Below are 22,220 nucleotides of genomic sequence, written 5' to 3' on the forward strand. Positions count from 1 at the left end.
TGAAAATCGATTTTTAGGTTGCTTCGACCAACAATACCTCGTCTACCCTTAAAGAAGAAGAAGAAGAACTGAGAACAAGAAGAGTGGCACTATTTTTACAACGTGAGTTACGCCCTCTTGTTCAATGAATGGGCGTTTAACGTGAGATGAATAAAGTGTTTTAGGGCATGCGTGTCGGGATACTGCAGGTATCCAGTAAAGCATTAACAAATCTTGTTTATTCAGTTGAAGGGTTTGTATTCGCAGAAGATTTACACCCTATACCAGAGCAGATGACCAGCCGTTAAAATATTCAAGTTAACTCGTTATAGACCTGACAAGCTAGTCATCAGATTGAGAAAACTACGTCGGGATGAAATATCTGTTCTGAAACTTGCCGCCAAATTAGCATAAAACATTATACCCTATCACAAGGACTGAACAATGTTGCCAAGCTAAGATAGGTGCGCTAATCATCATCAGGCGCACTATACAACACTCCAAATGATTTAAACGAAGCAAATAAATGGAATTACATCAGTACTTCTGAAATGTGTTTGTTAAGCAGAGATGCGGAATAAATCCAGGCAGCTGAAATTATAACTGTTAGCTGCATGGGTTTATATCGAGTGTAACACTTTCTTTTCCATCCACACGGCCCTCATCGCAACACCGGATCTGTGAGTCGGCAAATTCATCTTTTACTCCATTTGTTTAACGCGCCTATGTCCACTCTAATTAAATAGGGCAATTAGGCAAGATATTGACCAACGATGTGACATGCATGTAGCCACTTGTATCATACGACAAATGTAATCAACTGTTTCTTGAAAATAAGTTGGAATTTAAGAATTGCGTAATTATGTACCAGTATTGAAGTTTCACCGGCATACTATGAGAGACGTCCAGAATCATAAGAAGACAAGATTCAAGCAAAGACTGTGATTCAAGGAATATCCCAATGAATCCCTGGCGTTGATGAGGATGTTTTGCCGGGAATACAATGCTATGATAATAACTATGTGAAGGATATATTTGATTATTTGTATTGACAAATAGCTGCTAAAATGTCGGGATATTTCCTAAGGAAACTAGCGCTTTTTAGTATTGTCTTCTACGTACTTGGGACACACTGCGGTAAGTTGAATACATTTTATATTAATGTGTTATAAAACATTATGATTCATATTGACATATTGCGTTAAAATTTGTGATTATTCGTTTAAAAAAATTTCCTTTTTAGGTGACATGCAGGGGCATGCAGTAAATTATGTAGGCATTCTTCACTTCTCTCGATGTAAAAGAGCGAGTTCAGAGCTATTTCACTCGATGGCCCCATTCAGTGATCACTTCAATTGAGTGAAATGGACAGGGTAAAACTGAAGTGAATTTATAACTTTTTCAGAGAGAAATTTTCTCTTCAAAGACGTACAATTCACTTTCACTTTCAAAAAGAAAAGATATGATTGATCACTGCACATGTACTACATGAATGCACAATGTTTACTCTTTTACAATAGTTCGTTTGTGTTTGTAAAATTATAGTCATTGATTAGCAATAGCAATGGAAAGCACTTCTAACGCAATTTGTGTTGAGCGATGAACCAATTTATAACCTTAAAAAGTTTATTTTTGAAATATCATGATAACTGTTGATTTTGCATAATGTATGCATATATGCGGCAGGCCTATATGAATACATGCATGGCAACAATTGTAATAATAAAAACATGAAAGCCGTATAATAAATAGTTATTGCGATTAGTATTCGTCATTTCATATTAATAAAACGCCACGTGTGTCGATTCGTTAAAAAGGGCACATAACTTTGGAATATATCATTAACCCCAAAGTACTCGCAACTTTCCCCTTAAACTTATAATTCTAACTGCAATTCGATGTCTCATAAACTCTACAAATGTGGTAACCTTTCCTGATCAAAATGTTACCATGACAAGAAACGACAAAAAAAACCTATCAGAAAGATGCGATAACGTGTAATGCGTATATTTCGCAGATTTCCATCGTATTTGTAATTACTCAAGGTTATTTTGAACAAATTCATATCGATTTCATAATTCATTATATAATGACTATAATTATCTACTATACACCAACATCCATATATATCGATCATATTATATTCAACCGTTATATGCATGGGACTAAACGATTTGAAATATAGGTGACGATAAAAAACCCAGTTCTGCGGGCATACAAAAAATACAAATTCACAATTTCATCGCCTTAGGTCCTTTATAACGCTTCACGATTAACATCGAATATGTTATTATGTTAATTAGTCATTGTCTTATCTGACTATTATCAGTTTAACGAGTGATTGAAGTGTTGAAAAGACAGTGGTAGGATATATCTCGGTAGGATATTCTGTATTTATGAATAACTTTCACATTTAATACAGCGGGCGGATGAGAGGCAGCCATATGTTTTTTGCCATTTAACTAAAAAACTAGTGTTCTTCTTAATATTCATTGTATTAGGCCGTATAAAATTAATAATTTGGTTCTCTTCTCCTCCCAACTCAATTTCTGGGATTTGTCAGATTTTTTTTTTTTTTTAGATTTTTCAATTATTTTAGACTTTGGAATGATTTATGAATTTTTCATACATAAATAAGTTTATTAGAGACGAGGACCACTTCCAAGTCTTTTTTTTTACTTTTAGGGGGTTTATCCCTCAGAATCTCATATTTGAAAAAAAAAGTGCCTCATCGTTTCCTCGAGCACTGTTGGAAAAGACCGAAAACTACAGACAATGCTGATTTTACACTGAAAGAAAAAAAAAAAAAACACCTCCCTCCCTCATCAATTCATGAAAATCCTCTGGACGAGAACCAAAATATTAATTTTATACGGCCTTAATACATTGTTCTTATATGATTATAATATTCAAGGAAGCCAATAATCGTTTTTATATTTCCATAGGTCTAGTGACTCTTAAGTTAAGGCCAAAAATATACAAAAACGAAAATCTGGGCTCTTCACCCACTCCCGAGAAAAATCATAGACATGTGTCAGAAATGACACCCCTTATATCAAGCCTAATTGGGATCTCCTTTATAGAAGCAATATCTTTCTTCTTGAGCGTCATCTTTACTTGTCTATTTATGTGAGCGCATATATACGCTCCCCTCTGACCCGCCTTAAGGCAATTCAAGCAGTTTGATATCTATTAAGGGGTACTACACCCATGTGGTAAATTTGTGACTATTTTTGCATTTTTCTCAAAAAATAATTACACACTGGTAACAAAAGTTATGTATATTATTGGGGCAAGGAATCCAATTACTACACTGAAATTTCAGTGACTCAAGACAAGCAGTTCAGTATATATGATAGGAAACGAGGTACATCCTAGCGGTACCTCATTTCTGATCATAAACAACAAACCGCTTGTCTTGGGTCACTGAAATTCCAGTGTAGTAATTGGATTCCTTGCCCCTATAATATTCATAACTTTTGTTACTACTGTGTTATTAGTTTTTGAGAAAAATGCAAAAATAGACACAATTTATCGAGGGGTGTAGTACCCCTTAACTTTAACTTGAAGAAAACACATTACCATTGGAGTCTGAATGATCAGTGCAATCTTTATCATTAATTGTAATTGAAGAGGTAATTGACTAACGCCCATGCCCATACAAACACATTGGTGATCCGGCAATGTGTAAGCGTACATTAGTTGCAAAATTGCTACCTGGTGCAAAGGTGCATGGGTGAGGTAACAACGTGCATGTGATCATGTTAGAGTGTAATGATTCATTTTAAATTTCATTTTATTTACCAGATAAAACATTAAACAAATACGCACACACTAGATTAATTTAAAATTTCCATGGAGCCTGAATTGACCAGTAATTAAAGACCCATTCAGTGATTCCAGCGCAAGTGTAAAAAAATTAAAATTGTTTATAAATTGCTTAAAAGTGAAGGATAAGTCATTCAAATTGTCATTTGGTATTTTGGAAATGACAAATTTGGCAAAACAACGAAGAAAACAGCAGTACTGACGAGCATAGCAGTTGAAGCCCCATTCAAATACATGTAGGCCTAGCTAATTTAGATAGCCTATAGGCCTACTGTCAGTATCTAAATTACAGATTCGTGTAAAATGTCTCATTTTGTCTTAAATACACGGCTTTGGGCTGAACCATTCGCAGGATATGTTAGCACATCTATGACAATAACAAAGGTACCAAAATCTGAATTTGGATGATTTTTACGATCGTTCGGATAAGCAAATCACTGAATGGGCCTTTAAGCATGACTTATAAAAAGACACGACTCCAGTCCATGATGAGGAATTCAAAAGATTCCTCGGTGTGTAAAAACATGTGAAATAAGATATATATCCTCTGGCAGGGCAGGGATATCTAACAGTATAACATTATCAAAAGTCACTTTCAAAGTGGCTAAACCTAAAAACCCAAGGAGACAGGATTTCTCTCCATGAACTGAAGTCGAAATAAGAAAACAGTCTCTAAAAAATCAATTGGAATTTGTTGACAACCTTATCAGTCTGCCGCCTGGACAACCAATTCTTTAGAAATGCTTAGTCGCGCTAAAAGTCGATCGATACATGTAAAAATCAGCACAATTCAGAGATACACCTTTTTGCTATGAAATTAATTTTCTCGGTCAAATATAAAGCAATATTTTTTTTTTTCTTCAGTAATGTCGTTAAAAACTTGGTGCTTGGATATACATTTTTTTTTAAATCCTGGTGTTAAAATTAAGCATCAAATTGTGTCTTTTAGTGTGATATTTTTGATTTTTATAGGCCTTGAATTCGCCTGCGAGCTTTTTACGGAATTCATGTTTTAGCGTCTCAAACTAACATAGTTTGCTAAAGAAAGATATTTCCCACCTCTGTAAAGCACATCGTGTGGGTCTATATGTTATAGTTTTGTCAGAATTTCCGTTTTGTTTTACCCTTTTTCCATTCATGATCCGAAAATGTCAAACTAAGTAAAAGTAGGCAATGGTGAGTACTTTTATCTCGAGAGCAACCAGCATAAATAGTCGATATTTCCTTTGTTGTTATCCAGGTCAATTTTTCATTGAAAGCAAATTGCCCGACCAGCGATTAAATCCCCAATTGGGTGTTCTGGTTAAACATGATCAGTAGGAGCGCTATAGGTCTGGGAATTTCTTTGCTATATTGAAGTTCTGGCAACACTATAGCCATGCCGGTATTCCTATTAAACCCAGGGATATCGATCCACAATGCTAGTACTAGCCTTTAGATTTCACGTGTTGATTAAGAATTTTTTTCAGCCGACAGTGAAAGATGGTGAAATCAAAACGGAAATTCTGACAAAACTATGATATATAGCTCACGGTGATGTGCTTTAGAAAGTTGGGGAAAATCCTTCATTAGCGAACTATATTACTTTGAAAAGCTAAAAGGTTGATCCAAGAAAAAGCTCGCGGCCCGAGCTGAAGCCTATAAAAATCGAATATCTTACACTAAATGACTGAATTTCAGGCCTAAGTTTAACACCAAAAAAAAAAAAAAAAATCAGTATCAAGCATTATAGTTTTTCCAGCCATTTACTGAAAAAATGAAAATTATTGCTTTTCATTTGGCTGAGAAAAAATTTTTACACTGAAAAGGTGTAACTCAAAATTTTGCTCATTTCAACACCAATTTCGATCGTTTGTATTGCCTCATTAAATGACTGAGTGAGCCTTGCAGAACAAAAGAATCTGTTGTGCAGGTAGCTGACTGTTATTAAACTAAAATGAAGTTAATTTTGGAGATCTTGAGGAAGTTGATAAAAAAAAGCTGGAAATCGATTGAAAACAGTGAATTTGAAACCATCAGTGCGAGCATAGTGAATTATAGTTACTGGCCGCGTAATACTGAAGTACGAATACTTCACAAAATGCACCTATAGCTGCTTTGGATGCAGGCCCTACCTGGACATTAAAACCGGAGACAAAACGAACAAAAAGGAAAACAAATAAGAAAAAAAGAACAATTTACAGTTTCTTTAAAAAAACCTTTTACCTGTAAAATATTTGCTAAACTTCAACTGGTCTTTAAAAAAAACCCAAAACAACAACACAGAAACTGAGAGCAATAAACGTGCAGTGAACAATGTTTGTATCGGATGTTAGCATGCAATCTCACGTAGTATCGCGTCACCGTACATATTAATCGGTTTGATAGCATGTAAGCGTTTTTACCCCTCTTCGTAAGTTACCAATGTAAACATAAGACCTCCTCAGCTGTGCAAGGAATTCTAAAACAATTTGACGTGTATTTTAAAAGTAGACCTGTATGTGTCTATTGTAGGAATGTGTTAAAAAGCCTTGAAACAAAAACAAACGTGGGTGTTGAACATCTGCCCCTTGCAAATTCCGTATTGCAAGACATCAAGCTTATTACTAATAAACCCAAGGTATTTGGTGAAATATATAAATGATACCCCTGTATTTGCTCCCTATTTACCCGCCTTCTTACTGCTATAGTCCCTCATTTTTGGTACGAGATTGGGAACCCGTCCACAAGACTGAATCCCCCGAGGTTCAATGCAAAGACGTGATAGGCGACTTTAACTGACACGGTACTACGAGTACGACTTCTAAAGAGTCTGTGTCGGCGCGTGCGAACGCTCAAGCACAATTTACTCATGCACTATTCAATCCCTCGGAAACAAATAGAAAAGAATATATTAAAAAGCAATTTTGATTTGATTTTATTTATTTTTTTTGGTTCCTGGGGTGGTTATCTTTTTTTTCACCGTTTTCATTTTTCATCAATCCCTTATGTTTTATCAGTGCTTTGTAAAACGATGTATCGAGGGTTGAGAACTAGAAAGCCGTAACTCATAAAGGAAACCTCTGTGAGTTACTGCTTTCTGGTTCTCAACCCTTGGTAAAAAAGATGGTATAATTGTAGCTATGTACGTACATATTTTATGAAATAGTCTCAACCGTGTATGTCCACTTAACCAGTGAAAGCAGAATGAAGCTTTAATTACTTTAACATAAATAGAAATTAGAAAAAAATTGGAAATTTGTTCAAATTAAACCGACGAAGCCGCTTGACTCTAACTCAGAGAAATGGATACTGCCCATCAACATAGTGAACGTTTATTATTATTATTATTATATTAAAATAATAGGATAATATTTGGACAAAAGTTGGGAGTTGTTGCCGTTTACCTAGCAAAATAAAGAAGCCCGTCAAATGATATTATTTTGTTTTCTAAACCTACGACTGCTTAGATAATCAAAATATAGGGGCATATGCAAAGGTCTGACCTGTAAGCTGACGATATGAATAGTGCAGTCAATACCAAACATGACAAAAGAAACACAGAATAGAAACGTGTAGTGTTTGTGCTAAAATTGCATTTGCGTAAATAAAACATTGCAATTTTGTGAGCATATTAATATTGCAACTCTCACGCAAGATCGGATTTACGAAAATATACTGGAAATAATGTTTATTATACTGCAAATACCCAGCAAACACAAAAATGTTCTTAAAACGTTTATTGAAAACGTTTTAACAACATTTAAATGTCGCGTATGTAAAGATCATGAAAATGTCACGATATATAAACATCATGAATAGGGTTTTAAAACGTTAATGTAAAATATCTTGTGCAAAAAATATTTTGCCAATAGTTAAATAATGTTCTGTTAGAATGTTTGACGTCAAAATTTCAAAAATGTTTTTATGAATGTTAATAAAACATTTTATACCCAACAAGCTATGAGAATGCTCTGTCTTCTCTGTAAAACGACGTGTGTTTGGTGGGTATGAATTGGGGGACCAAAAACGAGATGTTAATAAACGCATTGTTTCACGAGATGTTAATAAACGTATATAGTAAACCTACCATAGAACAGCAAACTTTTGCCAATTCGCGGGAAAATATGGTTCCCGCGAAATGAATATGTTGGTTTGCAGGCGTATCCCAAAGTGCTGGCCAATGAAAGGTGGATGAATTGCGTCATCAATAGAAGTGCATGACAAATATGAAGAAATGAATTATGCATTTAGATGAGCGTGCACTATTGTGAAATGTCAAATTATAATCAGACAATTATTTGCTCTACCAAATTGACCTAAACAAAGCATATATAATTATATTATACAGAAGCAAACAGTAACAACAAAAGCTACTGACTTCTAACGTATATTTTCGAAGTGATTTTAGGTAATTCCGACGCTTGCAAATTAAGAATAATGTATTCAGCTCGAGACTCGAGAGTCTTCCTTTATTTTAGATCTTCAAATGGAAGCCCGCTCATGCACGCAGGAATACACACTTACATTTTATAACCCCAACCTCCAACCACACCCCAAGTCACACACCCCACCCCACACACCCCAAGCCACACAACCACCCATTGCAGGTTTGTAATAAACTAACGTAGACTTACCACACCTCGAACTTCCGTGCACAAATGGCACAATACAATACAATACAATACAATACAATACAATACAATACAATACAATACAATACAATACAATACAATACAATACAATAGGCCTACAATACAATACAATACAATAAAATACAATACAATACAATACAATACAATATAATAGGCCTACAATACAATACAATACAATACAATACAATACAGTACAATACAATACAATACAATACAATACAATACAATACAATACAATACAATACAATACGCCTTATTTGTGTTACATACTGGAATTAGATATTTCTTTCTCGTTACCCAAAAGGCTACAGCAATAATGTACCGTCTAAAAAGGATTGTCAACATGCAAGTCTCACAAAATGGCATTTCCTGAAAGACGTAAAAGTTTGTAGAAAATGGCCGAAGTTGTGCCATCTTGACGCAGACAATGGATGGAGGTAGTGTCAGCCAAAACCCTCTCATATGAGTAGTAGCCGAGTTCCTACGGGAAAGGCAATTACAACACACAAACAAACAAACAAACAAACAAACAAACTAACAAACAATATAGGCCTACAATACAACCAAGCTTTTATATAGCGTCCTCAAGGACCACATAAAGAACACATATAATAATGATAATAATAATAATACAATAGAATTCTGTAGCCATTATAAATTATAAGAAAGCGACGAATCCTGCCTGACAAGATGGTGTAGGTGAAAGCTGACACGTACACCTCACAACTGATGAAAGGTGCATCAAGTTGGTATACTGACTCTTTCATTTCAGTTAAATTAACGCTCGAATTAACGTAGATTTTCCATGTGCAGGATCTCCGTCCAAAACAACTAACGCGATTCTTTTCATGTCAAACACAACTCACTCACAGACAGATCCACCCACCATCTGATACTCACTTCTTTTCCCGCACATACGTTTCTCTCTTTTTCTTTTTAACATTAAAAAACACACCGAAGTTCGCATACAGCTTGCAATGGAAGAAAGATAGGTAGGCCTAATATTAACAAGTGTAGATTTTCATTACATTAACGTTGATTTTCCAAGCTCCGGACGTACGTGCAAAAATATCGGAACGTGATCTTTAGAAAAAGGACACCCGCATATTAAGCATAAGGCTAACAAAAAACAAGTTTGTTTCCAGTATAGACCGCGCACATTTCGTTTTTGGGAGCACTTTTACAGCATTTCGGTTTTTTATTATAAGTCCAGAAAAAAACACATTTTCAAGTAAAAATTTATAACAATTGTTGTCTCATGCATTGTGTTTACAAGCAATATGAAATTACTAAATACCCCATGAAACTAATCCATAATTGTCCTAAACCAATACATTTTCACTGATTTGACAATATGTAATTTGAGGTTTCCTGGCTCGTACAGGAAACTTGAATGGGCAATCTAGAGAATCTTACATATCTTGAAATCAATTCTAAAATATTGCATGAAATCAATGCGCTCTTACAAATCGACTCGGCTACGGAGATGCTAGTTTTAAAACTGCTCTAGAACAGAAGTCATTAACTCATTAATTATTGAAATTTCACATAATATAATTTATGTAACGTCTCGTCGTTATTCCTCAAAGCTTTTAAAATCCCTGCTATGTATCTGTATTTTGTATTCACTTTAATATGAAATGGATGTCGGTGGGTGGCACTTGCCATGTATAGCAATCAGCTGAAATGTGTCTCTTACGATCTTTTATCGGTATGAAAGTCTTACCACAAATTGGATTGTTTGATTATGTCGTTGAAATGTTCATGAAAATGGCCACCAAAAACGTTAAGTCTGTTGGAAATTCAAGGAAGGAACGTGTGCTTCTCCAAAGATCCTACTAGTTTTAGATCTTTCGCTTTTCACAATTACACGGCTAGCTACACCGTACCAGCCTTATGTTATTAGTCAACATTAATTAGCTACAGGCTGGTAACTTTGCTGTCGGACTAGTAAAGTTCTACATGCCCGACGGATTTGCGGGTACATAAGGAAACGAATTTGGAGAAAACCTTCTGTTAATAAAATACTATGCTGAGCCACCAGCCTGGGTGGCTCACGCTCCCGTGATTTCTGATGATTGAGCTCATTAATACATCAAAGAATGTCTTCCAATTCATGAAAACAAATAGATAATCAGCTTATCGGATTAAAAGCTTTGAGGGAAGGTCTTGCTGCTCAGCGAGTGTTTGTAATTATCAGAAGGTTTTCTCCAAATTCATTCTCTAATGAGCAATGGCCTTTTCAAAACACTAAAAGAGGTATAAAGAGCAGTTCATATCGAGCTGGGCTATTTGTAACCTGTCAACTGACTAGTGCTATTAAAATAAAAGTTATGGTACACTATTAAATATAATTTAATATCCCCGTCAAGAAAAGTAAAAATAAACGTGCAAATTATTGTTGTTCATCGATGTGAATGACGCTGTAGGGCCCCGTTTTTGAAGTCGAATATAGCCGATGACCCTCCGGGATGACCCAAGGTCCTTATGTTCGGCTACTTAAACTTGCTTACCAGATTCAATGTTAATACCCGCAATTTTAAATTCAAACTTCGAGTAATAAAAATCTTCAATAATAATTTATCACTGAGAATATTTATTTTCATAATGATAATTATTCACTGAAGGTATTCACGTCGTCCACGGCATCAAACAACAACTCACAGCCTTTCCCAAATCCGATTCCTTAAACATTGCCGTACTCTCCATATTTCAGCCGAATTATCAGATCAAAACGTTTTGTTTCATATGGAAAATTCAGTTTAATCTTAAAGTGTATTGGTATTGATAATAATGATTGAATACTAAAACTTGTCAACCTTAAGGGATTGGGTGTGAACGTTTGGACCGTATTTATTGTGAGAGATTAGAGCACATCAGACGTATCGAATTGCATTCTGAATACGAAGAATGTCCTTCTGATATCAAATAATTTAGATTTTTGAAATTCGCAATGTAATACACATTTTATGGCAAATGATTAAAATTGATATTTTTGATATTTAACAGTACTCAAGTAAACTTTATAAATCTGATGATTTATACTTAAAAGTGTATGTAGGTGGGATGAAAAGCCGACGATCAATTGAAAATTTTGACCTTTCGTATTGAATATATGGATTTTTCCCCAAAAAACAACAAAATAAATTAGGTCTTTTTGGGAAAAAATCCGTATCTTCAACATGAAAGGTCAAATTTCTCAATTTATCGTCGGCTTTTCCTCCTAGCTACATACACTTTAAGAATATATCATTAGATTTATAAAATTTACTTCGAGGACTGTTATATATCAAAATGTGAAAAATATCAGAAAGACATTCTTCGTATTCAGAATGCAATTTGATATGTCTGATGTGCTCTCATGTCCCACAAAAAATACTGTCGAAACGCTCAAAACGCTCATTCCAGATCCTTTAAACTGTAGACGTTGTGACACATAAAGTGTGACCCCGTGTTTAACTGAATGTTGTTATGCCATCAAATAATGTGAAACTCCCGAATTTTCTTATTTCACCAAAATTGTATTGTAAATTTGGAACAAAAATAGAAATTGTCTCAACTTTTTTTTTTATACCAATAGGCCCTACTTCCAGAAGTCGGTATATATAGGCACATACCCGTCACTTTAAAAGTTGAGTGCCCCCCAGCAAAATTGTCTTACAAGGTTTAAGCATGTAATAAGGTAAATGCCAAAAAGCTTTTCATGATTAATTACCTATAATAAAGAGCTATAAACGCAAGTGAAAATGAGCCTGGTGTCCTATCGATGTGATGAATAAGTGAAGACGGCAATAATCATTGCCTGTCAACTCTCATCACGTTCCTTTCATTTCAATATCGTTTGCTTTGTCACACAAATAGTGATACATTATTACACATGTATGATTTAGTAATGTATATTAGTATATATTATAATAATTTAAATTTCAATTAGGTTTTAAGGGGGTACTACACCTCTGGCCAATTTTGTGGCTATTTTTACATTTTCTCAAAAATTATAGCGCACTGGTGACAAGTAAGATATGTATATTATATATAGGGGCAAGGCAGAGGGGCAAGGACTACAACTATACTGCACTGAAATTTCAGCAACTCAGGGCAAGTAGTTATTGATTTATTGATCAAATATTAGGTTTCCCTCATTTTTGACTGTAACTCCACAACTGTCGTCTGTGCTGAAATAAAATTTCCAGTACAGTAGTTGTATTCCTTGCCCCTATAATATACATATCTTACTTGTCACCAATGCGCTATAATTTTTGAGAAAAATGCAAAAATAGGCACAAATTTGGGCAAGGGTGTAGTACCCCCTTAAGATGCTGTTTAGCCTCCACAGATACCATGTACAGGTACATGTGGAAAATGTCTTGTACATGAAATAACCCCCTTTTTGAAGTCGAATATACCCGACGACCTGAAAATGATTTTTTCCCGAACATAACAAAAACAAGCAAACTGTGCTTAATCATGTAAATGTCAAGCCCTATTGGTTCCAGACATGTCGACGTTTTGATTAATTATAAATAATGGTCGGCATAATTTATATACCCTCACTTGCAAGCAAAATAGCACTATCTACTTAGCGTGTTTTATTAGGAATGACTATAGTTTAGTTCCCATATACTCGTAGTCACGACTATGACTTGGTGATAATGTTTCAATCGATAAGGCGTTCGACTATGGTGCGAGAGGTTGCGGGCTCGAACCTTGGCGGTGGTTATAGCCTTTACTCTCGTGTAAAATTGAGTTAGCTCGAAATTCTCCTGGACAAATTCTCCTGCTAAATGCCTCGTTGTAACCCATACGAAATTCGGAGAGCCGATCTTGGTTGCAAAGGCCGATTCCGGGAATGTCCAGGCTGTGCGCTTCTTAGTTGCAAGTCCCTGTGTTGTTGTTTAATGTTTTGTGGAATGAGTATGGGGCTGTAGTGGTCAGCGACAACCTGTAATGTGTGCTGAGGCCTGTGGATCAACGTCTTGGCGTTGTGCCTGTGCGCAGCGCACTATAAATAGCTGTCACTTTGCTTTTGTTTAAACCTACAAACTTCCGACCCGTCACACAAAGATATTGCTATATAAATAACTTGCTTAATTTACCACCTGCAGAAAAGATTCAATATTAATTACAATTTCAAAACAATAATTGTGTCAAAGCCGGACAATACCCGCATGTTTAAATTCAAACTTTGAGTAATAAAAAGATAATAGTTTCAAGATATTTTGATCAATAACTGATCGTCAATAATAATTTATCACCGAGAATATTTTATTTTCATAATTATTCGTTGAAGGTGTTCACGTCAGCAACAACAACAACTCACAGCTTTCCCCAGCCCGATTCCTTAAACATTGGTGCACTCTCCATGTGAATTGGTTTTCAGCCGAAATATCAGATCAAAACGTTTTTCATATGAAAAATTCGGTTTAATCTTAATGGGTATTGATAATAATTATTGAATACTAAAACCCGTCAACCTTAAACTCTATTAATAGTAGTCGTTGTCTTTTAACACACAAAGTGACTTTGAAGTGGCACGGAGGCAATTGAACACTATCATCTTCCCCGATGTATTAAACTGGCCATTTGGCCGGTATTGATTGCATCTTCTACTGCATTCACTGGCTGCTTATTATTAACCATGTTAACTTAGCTGGCCATACAACCCGCTGTGGTAATGAACACATGCGCATAGCAAATGCTAGGCATGTTGGTACGTTTCGAAGTAGTTTCAACCTGAAGCAAACTTTTAAATGAAATATTGTCATTAAAATAATTGAAATTGTTGATAACTGATTTTTTGGTTTGCGTACCTGATATTCGCGTAGAATGGCTAATTACTAATAGCCAAATGGTGGTAACATACGTGCAAGATGAAACCATACCGATTTAGCTTTAGGGCGTCATTTATGCTTTTATCTTTTCTACGTTATGATGAAGAGGACCAAAGTATTTGTCCTCATCGTCAAAAGGAAATATTTCTTGATATCATATTCATATTATTTTGTTAGTTGGTTTAGGAGAAAATGAAACTACGGATTACAAATTGCGTTCAAACACGCGTGATGGAGTAAAGAGGTCTTATCTGACGTTAGACAAAATGAAGAATCAGCTTACCACAGTGTCTTATTTGCCATCTTGACTCTTTGCACGAAAGTTGAAGATGGTACATATGGAGACTAATGTAGTCATTGGGTACACCCGGCTGTGCACCAGTATACTACCACCATCACATCTACCACAAACACAATAAAAAACAAGTAAACAACAACAACAACAACAACAACAACAACAGCAGTAGTATAGCATCCAAACTGGGCATCTAAATCACATCAATAAGGGAGTCTGTTGTTTTGAAATATTTTCTTACATCTTATATCTACATCAAGTCTTTAATCCACTTCCCATGTTTCCAGCAGTTTTTAAAATATAACATCCTTTGCAGATCAGAATTAAAAGCTGCCCAAGGTCATATAATATTATAAAACTAAATTTTCATATTAGATCCCCTGAGATCCTGATAATTTGTTTCATTTTACTAATAAATCCCCTGCCCAATATAAACGCAGATGTAAGCTCTTGCATCAGCTTGGAATTATGACATTTGATTAGAATTTCTTCCTAAAAGTTTTTCCGGAATCCAATCACCACAAGAAAGAACAACCTATTATAGCTTCACAGAACAGAAATCTTACTTATAGCCCTGATCACATTTAAGGGGGTACTACACCCCTGCCCAATTTTGTGCCTATTTTTGCATTTTTCTCAAAAATTGTAGCGCATATGGGACAAGTAAGATATGTATATTATAGGGGCAAGGACTGCAACTACTGCACTGGACATTTTATTTCAGCACAGACAACAGTTGTGGAGTTACAGTCAAAAATGAGGGAAAACCAATATTTGATCAATAAATCAATAACTACTTGCTTTGAGTTGCTGAATTTTCAGGACAGTAGTTGTAGTCCTTGCCCCTATAATATGCATATCTTACTTGTCACCAATGTGCTATAATTTTTGAGAAAAATGCAAAAAATAGGCACAAAATTGGCCAGGGGTGTAGTACCCCTTAAATGTTGGAAATGTAATATTTCAAGTATTGATCGATGTAAATATCACTCACTATACAAACAAGACATTCGATCATACTTGTAGATGATGCTCAATTATCCGTGATTTTACCATCGCGTCCTCGTAACCAACTCCTATTACTAATTCATCTTTAAAGGTCATAGGTTCTATGTGGATGTTGTATATTAGCCATGTTTTTGTTTATTTAAACTCGGCGTATTTTGCAATCACGAAGATGCTCAGATAATGTAATAAAAATGTCAGCGATTTAAAGAGATGTATCATTTTCTCATCCCTGTTTTCCGATTTTAGTAGTAACGTAACTTTGAGATACCTGAACCAGTGAGAAATTTTATTACAACACAGGTCTGTGTTCCAATATCTGTGATTATGCCAAGCTTGATGATACCAGGCTCAAAATAATGAAGCATTAGGCACTGTTTAAAGCAAACATAATTGTTGTCCCTGTGTGGTCATCAAGTCAGTCTTTAATGATACCCTTATCATCTAATTATTATTTCTGTGTTTTATCATACACTGAACACATAATTAATTTAATCATTGGATGGGTGACTGGCATCAATCATCGTTGATGTTGCCATATCTGAACGCTAATTGTTGATATAGCCATCGTACCCCGGGGTACTTTACATTCAAAATGGAATAACGAACTGAGCCCTTTTATAATGTATGATCTACTAGAAGAATGCTGATCATTTGTATTTTTATTTAATTTCTTGTATGATATCTTTTATTTCTTCTTGTACATCACACCGTCTCCACGGAAACCTTTCTTCATTAGTCTTCATTGCTTTTCATTGTGAACCTTTCTTGTGCATCTGTCAAAACCTTTAAAATGGCTCTTCATTGCAAACCTTTCTTGTTCATCAGTCAAGACTGTCTCCATTGCTCTCCATTGTGAACCTTTCTTGTACATCAGTCAGGACCGTCTCCATGGCTCTCCATTGTGAACCTTTCTTGTACATCCGTCAAGACCGTCTCCATTGCTCTCCATTGTGAACCTTTCTTGTTCATCAGTCAAGACTGTCTCCATTGCTCTCCATTGTGAACCTTTCTTGTACATCAGTCAAGACCGTCTTCATTGCTCTCCATTGTGAACCTTGTACATCAGTCATGACCGTCTTCATTGCTCTCCATTGTGAACCTTTCTTGTACATCAGTCAAGACCGTCTCCATTGCTCTCAATTGTGAACCTTTCTTGTACATCCGTCAAGACCGTCTCCATTGCTCTCCATTGTGAACCTTTCTTGTTCATCAGTCAAGACTGTCTCTATTGCTCTCCATTGTGAACCTTTCTTGTACATCAGTCAAGACCGTCTCTATTGCTCTCCATTGTGAACCTTTCTTGTACATCAGTCAAGACCGTCTCCATTGCTCTCCGTTGTGAACCTTTCTTGTACATCAGTCAAGACCGTCTCCATTGCTCTCCATTGTGAACCTTTCTTGTACATCAGTCAGGACCGTCTCCATTGCTCTCCATTGTGAACCTTTCTTGTACATCAGTCAGGACCGTCTCCATTGCTCTCCATTGTGAACCTTTCTTGTACATCAGTCAAGACCGTCTCCATTGCTCTCCATTGTGAACCTTTCTTGTACATCAGTCAAGACCGTCTCCATTGCTCTCCATTGCGAACCTTTCTCGTACATCAGTCAAGACCGTCTCCATTGCTCTCCATTGTGAACCTTTCTTGTACATCAGTCAGGACCGTCTTCATTGCTCTCCATTGTGAACCTTTCTTGTACGTCAGTCAAGACCGTCTCCATTGCTCTCCATTGTGAACCTTTCTTGTACATCAGTCAGGACCGTCTTCATTGCTCTCCATTGTGAACCTTTCTTGTACGTCAGTCAAGACCGTCTCTATTGCTCTCCATTGTGAACCTTTCTTGTACATCAGTCAAGACCGTCTCTATTGCTCTCCATTGTGAACCTTTCTTGTACATCAGTCAAGACCGTATCCATTGCTCTCCATTATGAACCTTTCTTGTACATCAGTCAAGACCGTCTCCATTGCTCTCCATTGTGAACCTTTATTGTACATCAGTCAAGACCGTCTCCATTGTGAACCTTTCTTGTTCATCAATCAAGACCGTCTCCATTGCTCTCAGTTGTGAACCTTTCTTGTGCGTCAAGACCGGCTTCATTGTCACTCTTTATCTAACTGTCTATTTCTAAAAGCAACAACCCAAAATATGCTGAAATTAAAAACTGTTGTATGATTATCTGAAATTATTTATGTACCCAGAAACCGCAGCTCAGGAAGAAGAGAAATGTATCGGTCCCCGGGGTAACGGTAAGAAACTTTGCATGGGTGACGGTTGTAATGGCTCAGCATTATTCGACTTCTTTCATCATAATGCATGACACACCCTTAATAATTATGATAACCAAATCATCCTGACATATCCTAACCCAGAACAGGGAAGTGCAAACCAGAACTACAACCATGGCCAAAATGTGTTGGGACACTTATGGAAAACGTACACTATATTATTATGGCCTTATTTCCGTTATTTTTAACGTGATACAGTGGAGGTTTCTTTGGTGTCAAGCCTAAACCCTTCTCCTTTCCTAACTCCCAACCTCCCCCTTCCCCCCAATCAATGTTGGGTGCCACCAGGCGCGTGTGACCAAAAAAGTAGGATTCAACATTGATCGGGGGAGTGGGGGCATATTTACATTACCCTATCAAAACCGTCCCAACCCCTATGACCAGCATTATAATCCTAACTAACATAACACCTCCCTACAGTGAATGTGACTCAATTAAGTTCTCCGTGGGGCAGATATTCCAAAGAAAAAAATGTATGACCGAGAAGAAGGGGTATATATAGGGGCAGGCCCCGACATACATTCAGTTTTGGTAACCTAGAAGCAGAGAAGCATGATGAAGAAATCTTGTGTAGTTATGAATGCTGGTGGTGGTTGCAAACCATTTTGTAGCTAGAGATAGTCATTTACTAACAAGTTGGTTTTATATATTTATTATTTTATTTTATGCATTATTTTATACACATATATGCTAAAAAATCTGGCTTGAAAAAAATTCATTTAAAACGATCGTTCATTTATGGCTTTTGAGTGTTGTTAAACTAAAAATACATTGTACCGAATTTCACACTCAATATTGTAAGCTGGTAACTTCACTTGACGCACTGGGTCGGTTTCTCGAAACCTGGCCAGAGGCAATTAATGGATGAACATTTTGAGCATTTGTATGATATATTTGATTAAGAAGAACAAATTATATGAAATAAAGGTAAAGAAGAAAGTAATTAGTTTTATACTTTGTAGCCAATGTCAGGGGCGTGACCAGCTTTATTGGTGAGGGGGGGGGGGTGTAAAATAAAATAGGGACTATATAATATAATGTCAAGTCTACGAGCCTCCAAAAGGGGGCTTTATTGTGACAATGTGCGCGCGTAGCATGCAAAAATTATTGGTATTATACAATATTTTGGCCCATGACTGGAGTGAATTTTGCTGGGAAAAGAACCCTTTTCTTATCCTTTGCCTTCTCGATTTTCTCTTTCATTTTTCGTCAGGGGCACTTTGCTCTCTTTTTTTTTTTTTAGGGCGGGGGGCATTCTGACCCCTAACCCCCTTCCACTAGCTAACCTACTGCCTGATGTCCTAAATACCATGCCTGTAGCCTACCTTCAAGAAACCGGCCCAAAACGGCTTCCCCGCTAGAATTAATTGCAAAAGATAGAATTTCAAACACTGGCAGTTAACTTTAAATGTAAAATGAACAGCAAGACTTTGGTACTTGGTATGTTTTTTGATTTTGCTCAATTCCCTCAATAATTTGTCCTTCTGAATTTCAAAAGGTAGAATTTCAAGAAGGAACATTTATCATGCTGAGATACACAGTACAACAAATGAACATCAAAGCAAAGCTTACAATTTGTCAGAACAAATATCGTTATCCCCAGAACTTGCATAGATCGTCGTGTTAATTAATTGCTTAAAATAATTTGCTTTTTGAGCGGTGGTATAGTACAACGTATTACATTTAGAAGAATTTCAGATGAAAAAATCACGAACTATGAAAAAACATCGACGCACTGACGGTTTGCAGTTTAGCATGTGGATACAGCTTTTCGTTATTGTGTTTATTTATCCATGCTCATACACTAGTAAAATAACTGTAAAGTCATCGGAAACCGTAAGTGAATTGTCACCAATTTCACACAGATTTTAGAAATAGACTTATGATATTTACAATTTGGCATGTCTTTTGAAAGCTAAGTCAAGGCCCAGATTGAATCATCCTTATATATACATCCACTCGTGAACAACTGAACATGGTGAACATTTCGGAACCCCAAGGCGCACGCACACTCATTTCAAACAGTTTAATTGGTGTGTAGACCAAACTTCCTTTTAATAATATATATGTTATTGTCTTGTGATTCTAGGAATTGTTTTAGCATGCTCATCATTTGCTTTATACAAGCATTGGATTTGGAATGGAAAATCTAATTTAAATACAATGCCTTAAATATATTACACCGAAAAATAAAATTAATGTGTATGTCGATATGCATAGTTACATCAAATATCTTGAATGCATATAATTTGAGTTCAGAGAAAACTTCATTAAATAATTTTCGGAAGCATTAGTCTAATGCTGCATGTACTATTTTCTTGATTTGCTCGTTGAAAGCATTAATATAAATAGACTGTACACCCCCGTCGAATGCCTTTGCTATTTTCTGATTTTGCCTTGGGTAAATCTTTTAAAGTACAACGAAGAGAATAAATTACGTTTACCGGTAAACGGTATGTTATTGATTAGAGATTGCATTAATAAATATAGGAGACATCGGCCTTTAATCATGTTTAATTGGAATAAACATGTAGCTGCTAGACTCCCGTGATTATTCAAGCGCATACCGATTACATTATACACAGGCTTATATGACCTTATTTGTTTGTTTATTAATCAAGCAACTACATTCGACATATGCAGACCTGAGCGCAAGAAGACCGTAAGTCCACTTGGCCCCTCAACATGTATACACTAAAGTTGCGTATATACACTAAGCCAAAAAAGAAACTTATAATTTTTCACAAGGTCATATCTTAAAATCCTGTCTATCAAAATTAACCAAAATTACACACAGAATTGCCTCAATACTCTACTCTAAACACATGTCACTAACTATGCGGTTGTCCAACTGACACAACAGCAAAATGCACTGACATGCAACACCTTCCTGGACCACATTCACAGAGCAGCAGATTTCTTTGGCTGGGTTCCAATTATACGCCTGTGAATGTGATCCTGGAAGCTGTTCCGTGTCAGTGCATTTTACTGTTGTGTCAGTTGGACAACTGCTTGGTTACTGACATGTGTTTAGAGTAGAGTATTGAAGTAATCCTGTGTGTAATTTTTTGTTCATGTACAGGCGAATAATTGGAACCCAGCCAAAGAAATCTGTTGCGCTGTGAAAGTGATCCAGGAAGGTGTTGCATGTCAGTGCATTTTGCTGTTGTTTCAGTTGGACAGCTGTTTGGTTACTGACCAGTGTTTAGTGTAGAGTATTGAAGTAATCCTGTGTGCAATTTTTGTTCATTTTTATGGAGAGGATTGTAAGATATGACCTTGTGAAAAATTATAAGTTTCTTTTTTGGCTTAGTGTAGTTTCGTACAGTTTGGTAATGTTTTATACATGTTCAGAGGCCAAAACAAATCTTTCACAACCGTTCATGATGTTTTCACCCTGGAACATGTATTGCATAATACATATTATAAACCCCTAAGAAACTATATGTAACTTTCGTGTAAACATGTTGAGGGGCCAAGTAGACTTATACGGTCTTCTTGCGCTCAGGTCTTCATATGCAATTACTTTATGGTCACACATATAGTTACATAATATTTACATCAACAACACAATTATTTTCTAAAACAAATTCATTCTTACGTTTTTTTAAACAAATCAATGTATGCTAAATTTGACAGTAACGTACACTTTCCACTACGCGGGTCTTCATTTGCTGAGAATACATGTAGACACATACCATGAATACATAAGGCTGGTATACAGTGCACTATAATAATCATTCTGTATCAGAATGCAATAACAATAATATATAATTAATTTCATTGTAATAGTCTCATATTTCTAATGTACTCTTACAAGAATTCAATGGTGTAAAGTCTTTCTCAAAATTCGGGTGAAAATTCACTTAATAATAACAACACAGACTTATATTAGCGCATTAGAGGCAAAAGCAACTACGGTATGCGCTTTACAGCAGGCAAGATAAAAAAAGCCTACAAACAGGCATACGATAAAACACTGATAGTAATTACAAAAGAAAACTAGCTAAAAAGTACATATTAAAGCAATTTCAATCTACAGTAAACACAAGAGAGATTATTAAAAAAAACCCACTTTTTAAAATAAATCGCAAAATATTTAACAAAATGCAAACGTGTAAAATGGTATGGGTAGCCGTATTTTGTTTTACACGATGATGTCAATGTCTTTATTCGTTACGTAATTAAAACGCCCAGTCAGATGTATTTCACACCTGCCAAACACAAGTAACCCAATTTCGAAAACTGGACGTTGAATGTACACTCTCATGAATATTGATTGGCAACATTTTCCAATATGTCAGCGCTCTAATTGGAAACAATACAGCTCAACTGATCATACTTTTCCTACATTCGACCTTGCATGATTTTTCAGTTGACA

General features: G+C 35.9%; 1 protein-coding gene across 1 annotated transcript in view; it reads left to right on the forward strand.

Moving 5' to 3' along the window:
* Positions 1-205: 205 nt before the first annotated feature.
* The window catches only part of LOC140163015 (neuronal acetylcholine receptor subunit alpha-9-like), a 174,203-nt gene continuing 152,188 nt past the window's right edge, over positions 206-22,220 (forward strand). Inside the window, exon 1 of the mRNA XM_072186352.1 lies at positions 206-1,116. Coding sequence (XP_072042453.1) covers positions 1,047-1,116 — 70 coding nt within the window. The 5' untranslated portion in view covers positions 206-1,046. The remainder of the gene's footprint in view (positions 1,117-22,220) is intronic.

Source organism: Amphiura filiformis, chromosome 10, assembly GCF_039555335.1.
Source record: "Amphiura filiformis chromosome 10, Afil_fr2py, whole genome shotgun sequence".
NCBI lineage: Eukaryota > Metazoa > Echinodermata > Ophiuroidea > Amphilepidida > Amphiuridae > Amphiura > Amphiura filiformis.